At 43.4% G+C, this 22,174-nt stretch overlaps 1 protein-coding gene across 1 annotated transcript in view; it reads left to right on the top strand.

Moving 5' to 3' along the window:
* The first annotated feature begins 706 nt into the window (after positions 1-706).
* prmt8 (protein arginine methyltransferase 8) overlaps positions 707-22,174 on the top strand; it is a 79,308-nt gene continuing 57,840 nt past the window's right edge. The window contains exon 1 of the mRNA XM_008111341.3: positions 707-1,074. Within this exon, the coding sequence (XP_008109548.2) occupies positions 997-1,074 (78 nt within the window). The 5' untranslated portion in view covers positions 707-996. The remainder of the gene's footprint in view (positions 1,075-22,174) is intronic.

The raw sequence follows: 22,174 nt of genomic DNA, 5'->3' as shown, positions 1-22,174 counted from the left end.
CCTCCGGGTGTGGTGGAGGCTCCTTCATTGGAAGCTTTTATACAGGGGCTGGATGGCCATCTGTCGGGGGTGCTTTGATGGTGCTTTTCCTGCACGGCACGGGGTTGGACTGGATGGCCCAACTCTCTCCCTCCGAGTGTAGTGGAGGCTCCTTCATTGGAAGCTTTTATACAGAGGCTGTATGGCCATCTGTTGGGGGTGCTTTGATGGTGCTTTTCCTGCACGGCACGGGGTTGGACTGGATGGCCCAACTCTCTACCTCCGAGTGTAGTGGTGGCTCCTTCATTGGAAGCTTTTATACAGAGGCTGTATGGCCATCTGTTGGGGGTGTTTTGAAGGTGCTTTTCCTGCATGGCAGGCGGTTGGACTGGATGGCCCATGTGGTTTCTTCCAACTCTGCCTCGGGTGTGGTGGAGGCTCCTTCTATGAGGCTAGATGGGGCTTTGCTTGTGCCTTACCTGCCTAGCAGAATGGTTGGCCTGGATGGCGCCCTCCAAGCCCCTGCTTCATTCCCTCCATGGCCTGGCGTGAACCCCTCCGCAGTTGCTCCCTCCCGCCCAATGCATCAACAGGCGTCCCGCCCGGCGTGAGAGCGATGGAGGCAGGGAGCGCCCCCTCCCACGCGAAGGGCCTCCTTGCTTCGGCGGGCGGGGCTACAACCAACAGGAGACTTGGCAGGGAAGGGAGCCAGAGCCCGAGGGAAGCCGAAGAGGACCGAGAAGCAAGCCGGAGACGAGGAAGAGATCGAGGCGCCGGCTCAGAGAAGGCTGCGGGGTCCAGAGCTCAGCCAAGGCTAGCACGTGCGGCGCCCAGGGCACAACTTTTCCTTGCCGGCGAAGCAAAAGGCGGGAGGGCTGAGCCTGCATCCTGTCAGCCTGTCCCGTCCTGGGAGAAGCAGCAGCAGCCTCAGCAGCGCGCGCCTTGGATGCTGGTCAAGGGCGGGGAGGCGCGCGGCCGCGGAGATCTGCTGCCCGGCGCCCTCCGAAGAGGGCTCGCATGGGCACCAAGCACTCCTCGCGCTGCCTGCTCCTCCGGAGGAAGATGGCGGAGAGCGCGGCGGCGGAGAACGCCGAGGTAAGGAACGAAGGAAGGAAGGAAGGAAGGAAGGGGCACCGCTTGCACCGAGGTCCTCCTCCTCTGCACCATGGGGCGTCCGGAGACTGCGGGAGAAGGGAGGGAGAGAGAGAGAAAGAGAGGGGCTGGCTGTGCGCGCGCTGCCTCCGTCCCAAGCGGCTCTCGCGCACAGTGCAGCCCCCGCCTCCTCTTGCATTCATTCATTCACCTGGCCGGGCAGTGCCTTCCTTGCTGCTCCAAAGCCAGGGCGGCGCGCGCCAGGCAGGTTTCGCAGGCAGCCATGGCGTTGGCTGCATGGCAACTCCCCCCCCCCCCCCCCCCGTTTTAAGAGGAGGTTGTAAGAGGAGCGTCTCAAAATAGCGGCAGGCGGGCGGAGCACATCTGCAAGCTGTCAGCTCAGCAGAGGAGCCCTAGGGTGCCTTCTCACACTCGAGCTGAAAAGAATAGGCAAAGATTTTTTTTGATCATTTGGGAGAATCAGAATCTCCAAAGCCTTTTGGAAGCGTGACCTTTTGGCATTGGGAAAATCATAACCCTTTTGTAAAGTATGATGTTCCTGAGAAGACCTAAAAACTCGTTCCTCATCACACTAGTGCTTGGATCCACTTTAGAGAAGAGGCCTTAAACACCTCAGCCAGACAGGTCCAGGGCCTTGCCACACTACAAACTCCAGAATTCTGCAGGAGGCAGAAGCTGGATTTAAAGTGGATTTATGCCCCGGTGGCAAAGTGTGTTAAAGCACTGAGCTGCTGAACTTGCAGACGGAAAGGTCCCAGGTTCAAACCCCAGGAGCGGCGTGAGCAGCAGTTCGAAAACATGCCAATGTGAGTAGATCAATAGGTACTGCTCTGGTAGGAAGGTAACAGCGCTCCATGCAGTCATGCCGGCCACTTGACCTTGGAGGTGTCTACAGACAACGCCGGCTCTTCGGCTTAGAAATGGAGATGAGCACCAACCCCCAGAGTCGGTCACGACTGGACTTAACGTCAGGGGAAAACCTTTACCTTTTAATTTAATGTATACTTCAGGATGCATTTAATTTAAATATTTGTAAATAGGTTCTGGATGTGGCCTGAATCAAGCTTAAACATCATCAGCTTATATTAATTATGGCATCTCTCCCCGGGTGGGATTCGAACCTGGCAGCTTTCAGGTCAGCAACCCAACCTTCAAGTCACGAGGCTTTAGTCCACTACACCATCGGGGGCTCCTCCAGTTAGTACTAACCAATCCCCGTCCAATATACATAGGTTTTTGTTTACTGCTAATGCTGCTAATTCTGAAATTCTTCTTACACTTGTTATCACTATTAATAACACCACCTTATAAGAACAATCCCTCAGTGGCACTGATTGGAAACGCTCAAAAAAGCAAAGATTTTAACAGATTCAACACCCAATTCAGTTGTGATGTTAAAATCTATCCTTTGTTGGAAATGTAGAAAGTGTGAGAATAGGCTACCATTTGTTCCCCATCAAATCAAAGATTAGTAGATAACAATGAGGAACATTTATTTATTATAAAATTTCCACAAAATCATACTTTCAATAGCTATGCATTCTGTTTCAACTCTCCAGGATCCTGATGTTGAAACGGACAAAACTGCTTGTATTGGTAATGGTACTGGTGACTGCAATGCCATCTTCTCCTTACAGGTATACTAGCTTGGGTACCTGACATTGCCCAGGTTATTAGAAGAAGTCCTTTTCATATTTTACAAAATACATAAGGTTGTGGGTGAACTACAACTCACATCATGCCAGGTTAACCCCCGGAAACTCTATCAATACTTAAAGTTGGTCATGTTGGGCAAATGTTGAAATCTTTTTTTAGGGAATCATTATCTAAAATAATTTAGAAATCAGGCTCCATCGATAAACTTCAGTGGACACTCAAGACAGATAGACTTCAGTGGACACTCATGGGGATTTGGTTAATCAGTTAAAATTTGTGATTAAACCAGGTTTTTTTTTACACCTGAAAAATTTCGGGGGGAGGGGGTGAAACCCCTAACCCCATCCCCTCCCTGGGTACAGTCCTGCCTCCAGTATATTCAGTTGGTCATGGTGGTTCTGTGTGCCAAGTTTGATCCAGGTCCATCATTGGTGGGGTTCACATAAATATTAGAGGTACCATAATTAATATAAGCTGATGATGTTTAAGCTTGATTCAGGCCACATCCAGAACCTATTTACAAATACATTAGAGTCTCACTTATCCAACATTCGCTTATCCAACGTTCTGGATTATCCAACGCATTTTTGTAGTCAATGTTTTCAATACATCATTATATTTTGGTGCTAAATTTGTAAATACAGTAATTACTATGTAGCATTACTGCACATTGAACTACTTTTTCTGTCAAATTTGTTGTATTGGTGCTTAATTTGTAAAATCATAACCTAATTTGATGTTTAATAGGCTTCTCCTTAATCTCTTCTTATTATCCAACATATTCGCTTATCCAATGTTCTGCCGGCCCATTTATGTTGGATAAGTAAAACTCTACTGTATTTAAATTAAATGCAACTTGAAGTATACATTACATTGAAAGGTAAAGGTTTTCCCCTGATGTTAAGTCCAGTTGTGACAGACTCTGGGGGTTGGTGCTCATCTCCATTTCTAAGCCGAAGAGCCGGTGTTGTCCGTAGACACCTCCAAGGTCATGTGGCCGGCATGACTGCATGGAGCGCCGTTACCTTCCCACTGGAGCGGTACCTATTGATCTACTCACATTTGCATGTTTTTGAACTGCTAGGTTGTCAGGAACTGGGGATAACAGCGGGCACTCATTCTGCTCCCCGGATTTGAACTTGGGACCTTTTGGTCCGCAAGTTCAGCAGCTCAGCACTTTAACGCACTGTGCCACCAGGGGCCTCATACATTACATACAAAGTATGAAAAAGAATGTGTTGTCGAAGGCTTTCATGGCTGGAATCACAGGGTTGTTATTTGTTTTCTGGGCTGTATGGCCATGTTCCAGAAGCATTCTCTCCTGACGATTCGCCCACATCTGTAGCAGGCATTACCTCACAACCTCTGAGGATGCCTGCCATAGATGTGGGTGAAAATCAGAAGAAAATGCTTCTGGAACATGGCCATACAGCCCAGAAAACACACAACAATCCTATGAAAAAGAAACTATATACTCTGGAAGGATGGGGTGGTTTCTTTTGAAGATAAACTTTGTACAGAAGATAATGTTTAGCCATTTGAGAGTCTCATGTCTTTATGACACCTTCTGGAGCGCATTACAGTAGTCCAAGCAGGATGTAACCAAGGCATGTACCACCGTGGCCAGATCTGACTTCCCCAGGAACTGGCACAATTGGCGCACTACTTTTAACTGTGCAAAAGCACTCCTGGTCACTGCTGATACCTGGACCTCCAGGTTCAGAGCCGAATCCAGGAGGACTCCCAAACTGTGAACCTGTATTTTCAGGACAAGTGTAACCCCATCTAACACAGGCTGGCTTCCTATTCCCAGATACGTCTTACACTGACTAGGAGCACCTCTGTCTTGTCTGGATTCGTTTCCGTTTGTTTGCCCTCATCCAGTCCTTTACAGCTGCCAGGCACCAGTTTAACATAAGAACCGCTTCCTTGGAATTAGGTGAAAAGGAGTGATAGAGTTGGGTGTCATCTGGAATCCTGTGGCAGCCTCCTTCCTGCAGAATTCTGTGGCTGGAAGTTTAGTGATGTCCAGGACTTCTCTTGTGGAGGTTTGTCAAGGTCTTTCCCTAAACCCCAGAATTCTGCAGGAATTCCAGATGGAATGCTATAACACTCTTTGATCATTCAATTCTACTGTGGGTGGCACATCTGGGCACAAAACTCATGGAGGGGGCTCAAGGACTTCATCACGCTAGAACATCTATCCACTTTCAATCCAAGTGGGTAGATAGATTGTCAAAGGCTTTCATGGCCTGAATCATTGGGTTGCTGTGAGTTTTTTGGTCTGTATGGCCATGATCCGGTAGCATTCTCTCCTGATGTTTTGCTTGCATGTATGGCAGGCATCCTAAGAGGTTTGTTCAGAGATCTGTAGGAATGAGGCAAGTAGGGTGTATATATATCTGTGAAATGTTTGCCTCAAACAGACAGGGTTCATTCTCCCACCCTGAACATTCCACAGATATATATACACCCCACTTGCCTCATTCCTGTAGACTTCTGAACATCTTAGTGCTAAGCCAAAGCCAAATGGGGAAACTGCTTCAGGAACTGCACCTGGAACCTCTATTTGAGGGATGTCATCTCTCATTTAATATTCCATTTATTTATTTACTACATTTATATGCCGCTCTTCTCACCCCGAAGGGGACTCAGAGCGGCTTACAAATCAAATGTACATACAATATATTATTAGCATAGCACAATATAAGCATCAAATTACTATTTTGTACTATATAATTTTATGGTAATATTATTAGTAATAATTACATTTATCCATGGCTCAATGCTGTTCAATCCTAGGATTTGTAGTTTGGTGAGGCATCTGCATTCTTTGACAGAGAAGGCTAAAAGCCCTATAAAACTGCAGCATTGAACCAAGGCAGTTAAAGTGTATTCATTCTACAGCATAGATGCACCCCAGTGTTTTCCTTTCCATTGCTAGAAGCTTTGATGCTCTAACACTTTTGTTTTTAAATAAGGAATTCTACGCCGGCAGCAGCTGTAATGGTCCTTCCTTACAAAGAGCACACCTTTTGCCACTGCACATTATATTCACCAGCAGATGCTTGTTTTGGTGTCAGGGTTTTGGAAAATGAGGTGCTCATTAGATTCAATGACACATTAGACCCGAAGAAGTACGGGTATACATATTTTACATCATGGTTGGCGCTTTTTTAGTTTTTTAGTTGTTGTCTTTTCTTGTGAGCCCTGTCTTCTCATGATACATCCAAAGTAGGACAGTCTCTGTTTCATCATTTTGACTTCTAGGGAGGCGTCCAGCTTGATATACGTTGGGACCCAATTCTTTGTTGTATGGTAGTCCTCAGCATCCATAGAACTAGTTCATTTTTTCCACAGCCTTCTTCAGTGTCTAAGTTTCACAATTATAAATAGAAATTGGAAATACAGTGGCATAGACCATCACAACTTTAATATTCAATAAAATACCTTTACACCATCCTTTCTTCAGAACCGCCCTTCCAAGTCCTGGTCTCGTGATTTCTTAATTCCATTCTGATTAATGACTGGACCAATGTATAGAAAATCTTTACTATATTTCTTTTTTAAATAATATTTTTTATTCAGAGTTTACACGATATAATAGCAAATTACCCTCTAGTCTACTCGCTCTCGCTCTCCGTAGACAACTTTCCATGATTCAAAGTACTATATAATCAGACAATACAGTCAAGGACAATATATAAAAAAACCCCTCATCACGGTACAATCCAGAATACTATGTAGTTCAGTGGTGGCTCCTGTCTACAACTTATGTGTGCCAGATATTTTATAAACAGATGCCATACAATCTCAAGGTGACTTAAGTTATTTCAGTTCTGACAATTACTTTTGTATATCAGTTTTGTTAATAATACAGCCAACAATTAACAGACAAACCTTGTAAATTCTGTCATGATCTTGCATACAGGAAAATAGCTATATGCTCTTTTTACAGAGCCTTTTCATTTTCTTCTCTGATCACTAAAGTAATTTGAAAATGTATATTCTGATACTTTGTTAAACCAGTCAAGAAAAGGGTTGTTTTATGGCATCAAACCACATATATTGCAGTGGACCGATATTATTACAGCTTCTCCCTTATTTGTCTGACAGTTATTGGTCTTATATAGCAGTGGTTACCAGGCTTTCTTTTTGTTATGGAATCTTTTAAATGAACCCCCATCCTCGGCAGAACCATAACCCTGTCCCTTTCTTCCCACAGAACTCTAACTCAGTCTCTAAGCATTGTGAACCCAGAAATTCTTCCTTCTTTCAAGTTTTAAAAGATTTTTCATAGAAACCTATGATAGGCTTGGGCCCGGATCAGTTTGACTGAAAGTGATTTGTAATACTTGGTGGTCCGTTTCGTGTAATCCCCCAAAAACAGAATGGGGAGGAGGGAACCGAAAAGCTAGGCAAACCGGATTAAGAGAGCCAGATTTGTCAGCTACTGGAGAGGATGGAATTCAGTCTGCATTATATCTGAGGCAGGTGTCTGTCATGGGACTCCATTAGAAGATCCTGCAGTGTCTTTTCTCCTTCCCTGGAAACGAAAAATTCCCTAGGCTTTTCCTCCAAAGAGGGCCCTGTTGGGAACTCACTTTCCCAGCAGCACTTGCATGGGGCGGGCATTGAAAAGTCTCTGAGTTCCTCTCAGAACATGATGGGAGTTGAAGTTTTTTTCTCTCTCTGTTTCTCAGCCAATAAAAAGCCTAGTTGTGTCCATGCTTTGGTTGGCTGAGAATGGACACAACTGGCGACTACAATTCCCAGAACCCTCTCTTGCAGTTTGTCTTATGTTATGGTAAAAACATAAAATAATTCTAGAAAATAAGTAGATTGGTGAATTGTTTTGAAACTTAGCAGGCCTGCAGTTGAAAGTGGGGTCTAAACGGCGTAACTTTTGGCTGAATGGTGCAAGCCTACCCTATGATGCTTTGTTCCACAGAACACAGTTTGCTATATAATCTTCAAGGGCACAAATACCAATGATGTATTTCTCCAATAGTAACCTCTTCTACAGACCTCCAGTTCGTATCCCATTTATTTCCAGTGATCACCCTAAACTCAAAATCCCACACTTTACATTATTTTTCTGGACCATATGTAACCTCAATGATTGCTTTATAAATATCAGGGACTAATCCCTTCTTTCTGTTCGAAGTATCAAGACAATATGTCTCAAAGCTTCCAAGGGAACAGGGAGGATCTATATCCATACATAACTTAGAGGCAAATTTTGAACAATAAAAATTTCAGTGTTCTTATTGTCTACTTAAAGTTATGTAAGTCATCTGCAGTCATCATTTTTGTTTTCTTAATTTTCAACTGTAGCTCTTACACTTCCGGCCTTGATTTTGCTCAGTAATCATTCTCTTTCCTGCTGGTGGTACAGTCTCAACTACTTATCTAAAATTGTTAATGTTCCTTCCACCCCCTTCCAAATCCAATTCTTCTTTACGTATGATATGTTTAGCGTACAAGTTAAACAGGCAGGGTGATAAAATGCTTGCCCATAGGAAACTACTTTGTTTCTCTTTGTTCTGTCCTCATGGTGTCCTCTTAACCTGAGTAGAGGCTACTTATAAGGACAATTAAACACTGCGGCACACCCATTTCTTCAAGAGCAAGCCATATTTTCTCATGATCTACAAAAAGGTGCCCCTGGTGTTGCAGCGGATTAAACTGCTGAGCTTCTGAACTTGCTGACGGAAAGTTTGATGGTTTGAATCCAGAGAGTGGAGTGAGCTCTCGTTGTTAGCCCCAGCTCCTGCCAACCTAGCAGATTGAAAACATACAAATGTGAGTAGATCAATAGGTACCACCCTGGTGGGAAGGTAATGGCACTATGCAGTCATACCAGCCACATGACCTAGGAGGCGTCTACGGACAATACCAGCTCTTCAGCTTAGAAATGGAGATGAGCACCAACCCCCAGAGTCGGACATAACTAGACTTAATATCAGGGGAAAACCTTTACCTTTACCTACACAATAAATTTTTTAGCTAAAATCTAAAAAGCATAGGCTGATATACTTTGAAATTTTAGGTCTCTATTGTACTAGAATTCTTCTGTGTATTGTTTACATTGTCTTTTTATTTGTACTTGGTTGTATAAAATAATCTCCTGCTACTTGTGTAGCATTCACACTTTCCCTTTGATTTTGCAGATCTTGGGGGAGAGGTTTCTTGTTCTTTCTTTTTCTTTATTATCTTTCTCTGATAAGTTCTCTTTGCTCCTGTGCACAGGTTGCTGAACAGATGTATTGAGGATTTTGATTCTATATCTGTCACTTTGTATTTTTATTTCTTTTCTGAGCTTAACTGCTTGAAGAATTTCAGCTGTCATCAGTTGAGGCTTCTCTTTATTTTTCAGTCTTTTGACATTCCTCCCGAACAATGTCCTTAGCTTCAATCCAGAGTTCTTTTGGCTCATGGTCAATTAGGCTGAATAGTGCAAAGCTACAAGAATATTCTTTAGGTTGTATTTTCCACTGTGGTTGGTTCAGTGTTCTTCTGTAGCTTTAATCTAGATTTTGAAAGCAGCAGTTCATGGACTGCTCCTCAATCTGCAACTGCTTTTTTTGCAGAAAGAATGGAATCTTTTCATCCTTTGATTCCAGTTATATAGTCTGTATGATTTCTATATTCACTATCAGAAAATGTTCTTGGTATAGTCACCTCTTTGGTTTGATTGAAGAATATGTTAGTGATGAAAAAATTGTTTGTCTCACAAAATTCAGTCAGCCGCTTTCATGATTCATTTCTTGATCCTAGGCTAAATGTTTCTCCAATCTTTAATTCTCACCTGCTTTTGCACTCCAATCACCTATCATTAACAATTGTTTTGTTATGTGATCAACTTCCTCCTGAACTCCAGAATAGATTATTTCAAGTTCTCCCCCCCCCCCCCCCCCGCCTCTGCAATTGGAGCATAAACATGGGTTAAGGTTATATTGATAGATTTCCCTGAAGTCTTATTGATATTATTCAGTCAGCTTTTGCATTATATCATTTGACTGCTCTTGCTACATATATTTTATTTATTAATGCCACCCCATTTCTTTACAGATTTTCATTTCCCTAGCACACAATTTCTCCACCATAGATAGGTATTGTCATGGTGGGGTACTGATGATATTGATGAACTTTAAATCTGGTTTCCATCTGTAACATCGTCACCATGATTTATTTATTACCCGCATCTCCTTGTGGTTCAAAGTGAGATATAAAACAGATCACTACTAAAATACATATAACAAATATTCACAGGTAAAATGCAGATTAAAATTTCCGATAAAATCCAAGTTAGTTTCACAAGTTAAAATTCACTGGATTGGCCTGCCGGAAGAGATGGGTCTTCAATTGCATCATAGATTCCGACAACTGATTTAGCTTCCAGATCCTGTCTGGCAGGACACAATCATGCACAGCCGATGAAAAGGTCCTCTGTGTGACAGTTGTCAGTCGGTTTCTGGCTGGTCGGAGCAGATGCCCCCAGAGTACCTCAGTTTTCGGGGAAGATTGTACGGGATAAGGTGATCCTGTAATTAACCTGGACCCAAACCATGTAAGAATGTAAAGGTCGAAACACTTTGTACTTTGAATGGAAACTAATTGGCAGCTAATGGAGTGACTTTAGGATAAGTATAATATGTTCAGGCCTGGATGTTCCTGTAACCAATCTGGCTGTCATATTTTGAACCAACTGGAGTTTCCAAACTTGATACAAATGTAGCTCAAGGTAAAGTGCATTATAGAAGTCCAACCTTTTTTTTTAAATTGAAGTTTTACCTTATAAGATAGAGTAAATTAACATCGAAAGAGTGAGAGCATTTGATTGTATAGAAAGTAGGAAAACTGAGATTTAAAAAGGATCAAAAAGGGAGAGAGAGAAAAAAAAACCAAAAACCAAAAGCAAAGCTAAAATGTCCATATTTATATAAAAAAGAAAAAAAAATCTAAACAAATGGCGATATAAAAATGCAAAAGTACTTGGCAAAGAAACACACCAAAAAGCAAAAGCAAGAAGCATTAGCACTGGCATTAAACACTTCGAATAAAATCGCTAGGTTAGAAGCAGCTGACATTGGTAATATTCTAACAAAGAACTGCCAAAAACTGTTATAGTTAAACTGAACAATCGTTGTTGTTCCAGTGCGACAGTTGGAAAATAAAATAATAATAATAATAATAATAATAATAATAGTAGTAGTAGTAGTAATACTAATAGTCAGGATTTCCAAGCAGTATAATATAACGTGCATTTATGATAAGTATATTTCATTAAGACTAGTAATAGATCATGTTCTTACTCCTTGAATAGTATATTTTTGCTTTTTAGTACATTAAGAATATTTTTAATGTATTTCCTTAGATGGTAGAATATAAACGCCTGCATTTCAGGCAGAATTATCCTATGGTCTGTTGTATCACTTTTTTATTTTAGGAATGTTCTTTTATTAAATAAAATAAAGCATAATGAATTATAATATGCAGGCAGTGAGTCAGAGCATTTCTACAGATATATAGACTAGGATGTCTTAATGAAAATACCAGTGTTGAGTCCATCCTGTTCTAATTGTACTATCTATTGTTCCAGAGGTTATCAATTAAACAGTCTAGCTCCCTGCTTTTCCAGTAAAGCACTCCAGTAAGATATCCCAGAGATCTCCATGCTTACTCAGATATTCCCAGGAATATAACAATTTCTCCGTAAATGTGCTCAATTGGTTTTCTATTTTGCACAAGGTCCAGAATCCCTTGAAATACACCTGAATTATCTGCTTATAGAAGTCCAACCTTGAGGTTACCAGTACATGCACTACCATCTTGAGATCCTCCAAATCTAAGAAGGGGAACAGCTGGCGTATCAGTCGAAGTTGATAATAAGCACTCCTGACCCTCGTATCTACCTGGGCTGACATTTGGAGAGATGGCAGGTAGATGCGAACACAGTTTTTCAAGGAGTGTAACCTCATCCAGAATTAGTGGACACCCTTCCATCCCCAGGTTAGGACCCTTGATGGCAAGCACCTCTGCCTTGCCTGGATCCAGTTTCAATTTGTTTTTCTTCATCCAGCTCATTGCCTTTTCTGGGGAGGAAGCACACTATCCTTAGAAGAGGCTATTTTTGAAAACATGGGGAAATATATTTGGGTGTCATCACCATACTGAAAGCATCCCATCTCCAGATGATCTCTTCTAGCAGTTTCATGCAAATGTTAAAAAGCATTGGTGATAGAATGTCAGCTTGTGGGAGGAGTAGCTATCTTCAAGCACCACCATCTGGAATCTGCCTGAAAGGTATGACCATAATCACTGCAACATAGTGCCTCTAATTCCCAAACTTGCTAGGCATTCCATAAGGATACCATGGTTGATAGTATCGAAAGCTGCTGAGAGATCTAAAAGCACCATTAGGGACACACCCCACTTGTTAGTATTATGTTAGAGATCAACCACTATATAAGAAAACTAGCTGTGTCCGGCCACGCGTTGCTGTGGCGTTGTCTGGTGGTGTTGGTGAGAACTTGTTGAGGTAGTGATGGTATTGAATGTCTGTTGTATGGTTGTCTTTATGTTTAGTATGCATTTGGTTGTTTGTGTATTGTGAAAGTGATGAGGGTAGAGGGGGGTCTATGTCCCTGTGTAGTATTGTATAGTATTTATACGTTGTGTGGAAGGGCCTTGAGTCTACACTGCCATATAATCCAGTTAAAATCTGATAATCTGTATCTTATAGGCAGTGTGGAAGAGGCCTGAGGCCTAACTGTGCCTGTCCCCTGGGCTGAGTAGGTTGCTAGGAGACCAAGTGGACAGAGCTTAGCCTTCTAACTGGCAGCAATTGGATAAAAAACAATTATTCCTCTCCCTCTAATTAGGACTTCATTTTTCTTTTCTTTTTGTTGTATGAACGTAGAGGCATGGATGAGGGGTTGTGTTGCCAAGTTTAGTATTTCTGGGATGTGTAGTTTTGTTGTTTTGTCCTAGGCCGAATTTTTTAAATCCTTTTATATATATAGATACTAGCTGTGCCCGGCCACGCGTTGCTGTGGCAAAGTATGGTGGTATGGGAAATAAAGTATTGAGGAATTGGTGGTAGATAAGGTAAAGGGTCCCCTGGGCTGAGTGGGTTGCTAGGAGACCAAGTGAGCAGAGCTTAGCCTTCTAACTGGCAGCAATTGGATAGAAACTATTATTCCTCTCCCTCTAATTAGGACTTTATTTTTCTTTTATTTTTGTTGTATCAACCTAGAGGCATGGATGAGGGGTTGTGCTGTCAATTTTCGAGGTTGTGGGGTGTTTACTTTTGTTGTTTTGTCCGCTGCCGTGATGCCATCACTCTTTTATATATATAGATAAATAATTCCTTCATTTAATTCTTAAATGGCAATCCAAACATGACTTCTAGCTTTATTCCACTTCTAGGGGAGTATTAATGGTCAGTTTTTCTTCTAAGATAAGAGTTCCACAATTACGTGACAGCAATTTAGAACATGAGTAGAATGTGTCTTTAAAACTAACCCACTAAATATATAACTGTTGTGGCTAGTAATAATTGATAATTCTCACCTTAATGGCTGTCTACTTCTTCATTATATGCCTGTGCCCATCATTACATTACAAGTAGCACTTAATTCCATAATTTAATTATTTGTTGCATCTCAGTCTTGATCCTATTGCCAGTCTATTTCATGGAGTGGCTCTTTGTTCTAGTATTATGAGAAAGGGGGAAAAAATCTATTCATGCCAATTAAAAATCTATAAATATGTAATTTAGATGAAGGGGCAATAGAGGATGACTTCTTGAGCTGATAAGGATAATGTTTTATGCATAAAATAGAAAAAAATATGTATGAAAACCCTGGGTGTTTCTATGTGCTTTTTCTATTTTTTAAGCAGTGAAAGAGCTTTGTTCCGCACGTCTCAGTAGAACCTGTTATCACTCATTTGTTGCTATGGGGCTATTTTTAACTTCAAAAAACGGTAAATGCCTACTCTCCTTTTTTGAGGCACGTTGTGTCATCTTACATGGGTTTGCACACTATAGCATTTGGGAGTGGGATGAGGAGGGAGAAACTGAATCGACTGACATTCGAAAATGATTGGAATGGCTTAAAAACCACCATCTAGATACCTTTCATAGGTTCTCATATGGCAGTGGTTCTTAACCTGTGGATTCCCAGATGTTTTGGCCTTCAACTCCCAGAAATCCTAACAACTGGCTGGGATTTCTGGGAGTTGAAGGCCAAAACATCTGGGAATCCACAGGTTGAGAACCATTGTCATTATCTATTGGGCTTTTGGAGTATCTGTCATGTTTAAGATGGAGTGAAGCAATGGTTAAAAGCCAGGGCAAAACTCCCATTTACTCATGCCTGAGAAATGGAAGCAATTCCAAGAAACCCCCAATGAGGGAATATAATTCTTTAGGAGTTTCTTTGCTAGTCTGAATAGTTGTCCTTAACAGTACCTTTCTCCTTTTGTATTAGTTAAGGTTGTAGGACAGGCTTGCACAACATACGAGCCATGGGCCAGATGTGGCCCGCAACAACCTTTTTTGCCGCCCACTGGCAAGCTTAAGTCCCTCTCTATCTTTGTGCCATTCCCATGAGAATGGCATGAGAGTAGGGAAGGATTACCTCTTCAACAGGTAGAAGGGGTGGCCTGTCTAAGGGTTTGGCCTGCTGTTGTGTAACTCTTACATGAAGTGTCAAAGGCATAACGAAACATAGAGATGAAGAAAAGAAAGAATGAACAGTAGGCTCAAAACAGAGAAAGAGAGCTTTTTTTTTTACAGTATATATAATTAGATTACTGGCATTATGGTGGCAACTGGCTTAAATACATTAATGAGACATAGCTCATTCAGTAGCTGCTGTGTTATTCAGCATCTTTATCAGTGCTCTTCAACAGCTTTATCAATGATTTGGATGATGGAATGGAATGCATGTTGATCAATGTGCAGATGATAGCAAAATGGGAAGGATAGCTAGAAGATAAGATCAGAATCCAAAACGACTTTAACAGATTAAAAAGCTGGGCCAAAGTTAACAAAATTAATTTCAACAGGGAGAAATGCACTTAGGCAATGAAAATGAAATGCACAGAGATAGGATGGCTTGAAGTGGAGCTTCCGGTGGCCTAGGGGATAAAAGCCTTGTGACTTGAAGGTTGGGTTGCTGACCTGAAGGCTGCCAGGTTCGAATCCCACCCGGGGAGAGTGCGGATGAGCTCCCTCTATCAGCTCCAGCTCCATGCAGGGACATGAGAGAAGCCTCCCACAAGGATGGTAAAACATCAAAACATCCGGGCATCCCCTGGGCAACGTCCTTGCAGACGGCCAATTCTCTCACTCCAGAAGCAACTCCGGTTGCTCCTGACACGGAAAAAAAAAACAAAAAACAAAACCTGGCTTGAAAACAGTACATGTCAAAGGGACCAAGGAATCTTAGCCTCCTTCTACACTGCCATATAATCCAGATTATCAAAGCAGACAATCCACATTGTCTGTTTTGAATTGGATTATTTGGTTTTACACTGCCATTTAATCCAGCGCAAAGCAGATAATCTGGATTTTGTGTGGCAGTGTAGAAGGGGCCTTAGTAGACCAGAAGCTGAATATGAATCAACAGTGTGATGCAGGAGCTAAAAAAAACCCAATGTGGTAGGACTAGGGATCATGTTTTAATAGTTTTATGGTATTTATATGTTTTTATCTGTTTTATTGTTTATAATGCTTTGTATTGCATATTTGTTTGAATATATGGCATGAATTTTGCCAAAATGTCAGCCTCTCTGAGTTCCCTTCGGGGTGAAAGGGAGTGGGATATAAATAAATAAATAAGATGCATCAATCAGAGTCTAGAGTCTAGACTAGTGGTTCCCAAACTTTGGTCCTGCAGGTGTTTTGAACTTTAACTCCCAGAAATCCCAGCCAGTTTCTGTCAGGCTTACTTCAAAGGACCAGTCTGAACGCAGATCAAAGACAGCTGCTCTCAAACACAATCTTTATTGAAGAATACATGACTTTGGAAAAGTCGAGAATGACCTAATGTTTACATACATCTAATTTTATCACTTCTGATGCAACGTAATATCACACGCAAATATCATCATCAAACCCCACCTTCTGGATCACATTTCCACCAAGGTTTCTATCCCCCCCACACTACAGCAATTATAATTGTTTATACTTTCACCCCTGAGTTCCCAGGCTCATTTTATCTTCTCCCGCCAGGTGCTCGCATGTTTATGTTATGAAGTCAGATTCAGGGCTTGGAAATTCAGCCCTGGGATCTGGCTGCATGACATGGCGCCCCCGTTTTCTTCGTCCTCCTCTTCGGTTCTTCTTTCACCATAGTCCTGAAACAAATCAAACAATAACTCTATGGGTCCATTTTGTCTAAAGTCCCCATATATTTTTTCAGCAAGCTGCGATGGAAGACTGGGTGTATTTTCCCTAAACTTTTTGGCAATGCCAATTGGAAAGTCACTTCATTGATAACACCCTGTATTCTGAATGGTCCAATATATTTGGGGCCCAGTTTTCTTGAAGGTAACCCCAATTTGATGTTTTGGGTACTTAACCACACTAGATCTCCTTTATCTAATTTATCGCCTTCCACCCTCTTTCTGTCGGCGAACGTTTTATACTTTTTGTGTGCTTCTTTTAACGATGCAGTCACTTGATTCCAACATTCCATCATTTGCGTTTTCCATTTCCCTGCCTCTGTTCCTTCATTTTCTGTCCACCTCGGCAATTGGGGTAAAGGTTGTATTTCATACCCGTAAACTACTTCAAAGGGGGTTTTGTTTGTTGCTGAATGTATAGTTGAATTAAAGGCTAGTTCCGCAAACGCCAACCACCTAGACCAGTCATTTTGTCTCATGTTAGAGTACATTCGAAGGAACTGCCCAAGCGTTTGCTGAGTACGTTCTACCGCCCCGTTTGTCATGGGGTGAAAAGCAGAACTTAAACTCCTTTCTGCTCCTAGCATTTCCAAGAATTTTTCCCAAAATTTTGCTGTGAATTGTACTCCTCTGTCACTGACTACTCTACTTGGACATCCATGTAATTTGTAAATATGGTTTATGTACAATTCAGCTAGTTTCTCAGCCGATGGTAGCTCAGTGCTATAAAGTGGGCCTGTTTAGAAAACAGGTCTAATACTGTCCAAATATAACGATGTCCTTTGCTGACTGGCAGTTCTCCCACAAAGTCCATAGCTACACATTCCCAAGGCCTGGTAGGTTCCGCTACTGTCTGTAACAATCCCATAGGCTTCCCTCCTCCCGATTTATTTCTGGCACAATCATCACATTGGACAACATGATTCTTTATGTCCTTCCTCATTCCTGGCCACCAACAATGTTTTGCTATTGCCTTTGTTGTTTTGGTAATTCCTGTATGACCAGCGCTCTGGTTGTTGTGAAAACGATGCAGAATCTTAATCCTTAATATTGCTGGGACATACAGTTTCTTGTTTACAAACCAAAATCCCCCCTTCTGGTCCCCCTTTTCTGCGTTGGACGCGATCCATTGATCTCCTTTATAAGACTGTTTTAGTTCATTTCCCCAGTTATCTTCCCCGCCGAGTTCGACAAAAGTCGTGTCCTCCTTTTGGGTTTGTGCTCTTGTCCTGACAGCTAAGCCCCATTGTTTGTCAGAGAATATTGTCCCCTCCTTTGCTGTGGTTAGGCCTTCGTGTTGAGGCATGCGTGAAAGAGCATCTGCCAAGACATTCTGTTTCCCTTGAAAAAACTTTAATTGGAAATCGAATCTGCTGAAGTATTGCGCCCATCTGATTTGTTTGGGGGACAATTTTCTAGGAGACTTTAAATACTGGAGATTCTTATGGTCAGACCAAATTTCGAATGGGATTCCGCTTCCTTCGAGGAAGTGTCGCCAGCATTCTAAGGCTTTTAATATGGCTAATGCCTCTTTTTCCCATATTGGCCAACTTTTTTCAGTTTCGCTGAACTTCCGTGACAAATATCCACAGGGTTTTAAGTTCCCATTTTGATCCTTTTGCAATAGCACTGCCCCGTACGCACAGTCTGAGGCATCGCAATGGATTATGAAAGGGCTCCTGATATCAGGGTGTTTTAGGATGGGTCCTTCAGTGAAGCATTCTTTTAAGGTCTCGAATGCCTTTTGGCATTCTGGCGTCCAACTCAGTTTGGCGCCGGGAGCTTTCACTTTTGCTGTCTCCCCTTTCCCTTTTGTTTTTAAAAGTTCTGTAAGGGGTGCGGTTATTTGTGCAAAGCCTTTTATGAAGGGTCTGTAAAAATTTGCAAACCCCAGAAATGATTGTAATTGCCTCCTTGTTTGAGGCACTCCCCATTCTTTCACATCTGCTACTTTAGCTGGATCCATAGCTAACCCTTCTGGAGACATCCGATATCCCAGAAAGTCAATTTGAGTTTTATTAAATTCACATTTGGACAGTTTTGCGTACAGCTTTGCTTCTCTTAGTCTCTGCAAAACTTCCCGGACCAATTTTACGTGCTTTTCCTTATCTTCAGAAATGATCAAGATATCATCAAGGAATATGAACACCCCTCTGTACAATAACGGGTGTAGTATTTCATTTATAAGCTGCATAAAGCAGCCGCTTCCATTTTTTAACCCGAAAGGCAAAATTTCGTATTCAAAATGGCCGAATGCGCAGGAAAATGCGGTTTTCCAAGTATCCTCCGGTTTGATCCTTAATTTATGATACGCTTCAATTAAATCCAGTTTAGTAAATATGCTCCCTTTCTTCAATACGGTAATTAAATCCTTGACTAAGGGCATAGGGTATTTATTGTCCTTGGTAATTGCGTTTAAATTTCGATAATCAATGCACAATCTTAGGGAATTGTCTTTCTTTCTCCTAAATAACACTGGAGCCCCGAGAGGAGAATTAGATGGCTTAATGAAGCCTCGAGCCAGGTTTTTATCAATGTATTTTCTCAATTCCTCCTTCTCTTGCACAGACATGGGATACACTTTTGGTTTTGGTAAGTCTGCTCCTGGGGTTATTTCAATCCCTACTTCTATATTTCTTTTGGGAGGCAATTTACTGGCCTCTTTCTGATTGAAAACATCCGCAAAGTCTCTGTATTCAGGTGGCAATAGCTGTGGGTCTATTTCCCCTGCTTCGTCTTCCTCGTCCTCCTCTTCTGCAATTTTGCTTATCTCCCATTGCATCTGCTGTTCTTTAAATGCTAAGCTTTTTCCTCTCCAATCTACTTCAGGATTTGCTTGTTCGAGCCATGGTATCCCCAATATTACATGGTATGTGGCAATAGGGGCTATCACAAAGGATATTCTTCCTCCCCATTTGCCTATTTTGCATGGAACTCCCCGTAATTCCTTTGTAGATACTTCCCCAGCAGCGACTGATCCATCTAGCTGCGAAAATGCAATTGGGGAGTCAAGTGCCATCTGCTGGCATTTCAGCGCTCCTGCTAATTCTGGGGTTATAATGTTCCTAGAACACCCGCAGTCTACAAACGCCTTGCAGGTGGCCCGATTTTCTAGCCCCGAGAGGCAAATTGGTACTACTATCATGCGTTTGTCCCGACTCACCAATCTTTCCGAAGATTCTGGGGCCTGCACCTCCTCCTCCGCACGCCTCCCGGTTGCTGGCTTGGGCTTTGGGGCTTTTGGCGGCTCCCCCTTCCGGGCCCAGCATTCCGCTGCTCGGTGGCCCGTCTTCCCACATACAAAGCATCCCGGTTTAGGTTTGTTGTCGTCTCCTCTGGAGGGAATCCCCGGCCTCCCTCCGGGTCTTTCTTGCTTCCTCGTTTCTCCTCGACCTCTCGCCACCGGTCTTTGCTGGCCGCTGCTGCTCCTGAAGCGCTTTACTTGTGCCAGGGTAGATTCGACGCGCCCCGCTAGTTGAATCCATCCCTGGAGCGTCTCGGGGTCGTCTCTGTGCGCTGCCCAGCTGAAAATCTCGGGGCGTAGTCCCTCTTTAAATAGTTCCACTTTGGTTACTTCAGACCACTCCGGTACCCTTTCCGCGAGGTGGAGGAATTCCTCTGCGTACTCGGGCACCGTTTTGTCCCGCTGTTTTATTCCTTTCAGCTGGTCTCGAGCCCTCAATTGCTCTAGCCGGTCTCTGAACCGGTTCTCCAGTGCGGCGAGGAAGCGGGGCACTGACCTCAGGCATGGGTCGCGTCTGGCATGCAATTGCACATACCAGCTGGCTGCTCCTCGCTTTAGTGTGTTGCCGATGGCTCGAACCCTGCTTGCTTCGGAGGGAAATGTGTGTGCGTTGTCTTCCATGTATCCTCTAATGCTAATTAGAAAAAAGTTCAGTTCCTCTGATTCCCCTCCGTATTCCAGCTTGAGATCTTCCCTTCTAGGCATCCATTCTGCAGCCCTTTGATATTGTCTGGGCGGCATGGGGAAGGGTTGCATCAGGTTTCCTCGGGCGGCTCCTTGGAACACGCCGCGCCCCACTCCGGTGGTCATTCTGCGCGGCTCCTGGAAGTCTGCCGCCGCTGTTGGCCCTTCCGCCCATCCGCATACTGGCCTAGCTGTAGCCCCCTCATCTCGCCTTTCCTCGTCGTACGGCACATCCTCCTCCTCTTCCTGGACCCCCCGCTCCTCTCCGCCTTCGTCTGCGAATCCACTGGACCCGATCCCTGGCCCCAGTGGCCTTTCCACCCCGACGCCCATTCGGGGGGTTGGGAGCTCTGTTGGAGACGGCGGCCTCAGGGTCCCCAGGGCTCGCTGACGCTCCACTTCTCGCGCCATGCTGTCCCGGAACTGCAGCTCCTGCCAGTATTCCTCATCTCCCTCGTCCCTTGCCGCCACGGGGCTCTGCGTTGACGCCCGCTGGCCCCTCTGGCTCCAATCTCCTTCTTTGCTTGGTTCTCTCTCGGCGCCATATCGGCTGGCCTCCTTCTGGAGATTCTCTTCCAATAATGGCACCAATCTCCCCACGGTTTCCGACAGCCTGGATAAATTAGTTTCCAGGATGGATAACCGCAGGGCCACGGTCTCCGGCATACTTCCTCCAGATCCCCAACTGGTTTCTGCAGCTGCAGAGACGCCTCTTCCGAGCCTGGGAATTCTCTGGGTCACGCCGTTCGGCTTGGGGTACCCCGTAGAGGAAGCTATGGCTTGCAGCGTCTCTTCTCTCTTCGGCCGGGCCCCTTGCAAAGGCCTCTCTGCCTCATTTGGGCTTTGATCTTCTTCCTCGCTCATTATCACTTCACTGCGAATTCCGCAGGAGGGTGAGAAATGGGATTCTCGACTTTAATGTCAGGCTTACTTCAAAGGACCAGTCTGAACGCAGATCAAAGACAGCTGCTCTCAAACACAATCTTTATTGAAGAATACATGACTTTGGAAAAGTCGAGAATGACCTAATGTTTACATACATCTAATTTTATCACTTCTGATGCAACGTAATATCACACGCAAATATCATCATCAAACCCCACCTTCTGGATCACATTTCCACCAAGGTTTCTATCCCCCCCACACTACAGCAATTATAATTGTTTATACTTTCACCCCTGAGTTCCCAGGCTCATTTTATCTTCTCCCGCCAGGTGCTCGCATGTTTATGTTATGAAGTCAGATTCAGGGCTTGGAAATTCAGCCCTGGGATCTGGCTGCATGACAGTTTCACAGCTGTTAGGAATTGTGGGAGCCAAAGTCCAAAACACCTGGAGGACCAAAGGTTGATAACTACTGGTCTAGACTAAGGGAAGTCACCATCCCATTCTTTTCTGCTTTGATCAGACTGCAGCTAGAATTCTGAGTGCAGTTCTGGGCACCACAATTCAAGCTAGAATGTGTCCAGAGAAGGGTGGCCAAAATGGTCAAAGGTTTGGAAACGAAGCTCTGTGAGGAGCATCTTAGGGAGCTTGTTATGTTCAGCTAGGAGAAAAGAAGTCTGAGAGCGTAGACATGTTTTAATATTTAAAAGAAGGTCACATTGAGGAGGGGACGAGTTTGTTTTCTCCTGCTTCGAAGTCTAATCTTCAAATTGCAGGCAAAAGGATTCTGCCTAAATTACAGGCAAAAGGATTCTGGCAGTAAGAGCTGTTTGGCAGTGGAATATGCTGCCTCAGAGTGTGGTGGAGATTTTCAAGCATAGGGTAGATGGCCATCTGTTGGGAGTGCTTTGATTATGTATTCCTGCATGGCAGAAGATTGGACAGGGTGGCCCTTGTAGTCTCTTCCAACTATGATTCTATTTGTACCTCCAAGTTGCTTCTGATTTATGCTGACCCTAAGACATGGGGGGTCTCAACAATATTTGTTCAGAGTGGGTTTGCCATTGCCTTTCTCTGTGTCTGAGAGAATATGACTTGCTCATGATCATCTAGTAGGCTTCCATGACTGAACATGGATCAAAGTTATGTCCTAGTCCAGCACTGAAACCACTGCTGCACACTCGTCCTCGCAATA

The sequence above is a fragment of the Anolis carolinensis genome, chromosome 5 (assembly GCF_035594765.1).
Source record: "Anolis carolinensis isolate JA03-04 chromosome 5, rAnoCar3.1.pri, whole genome shotgun sequence".
Taxonomy (NCBI): Eukaryota; Metazoa; Chordata; class Lepidosauria; order Squamata; family Dactyloidae; genus Anolis; species Anolis carolinensis.
The sequence above is the reverse complement of the archived record's forward strand: the minus strand, read 5'-3'. Positions and strand labels throughout refer to the sequence as shown.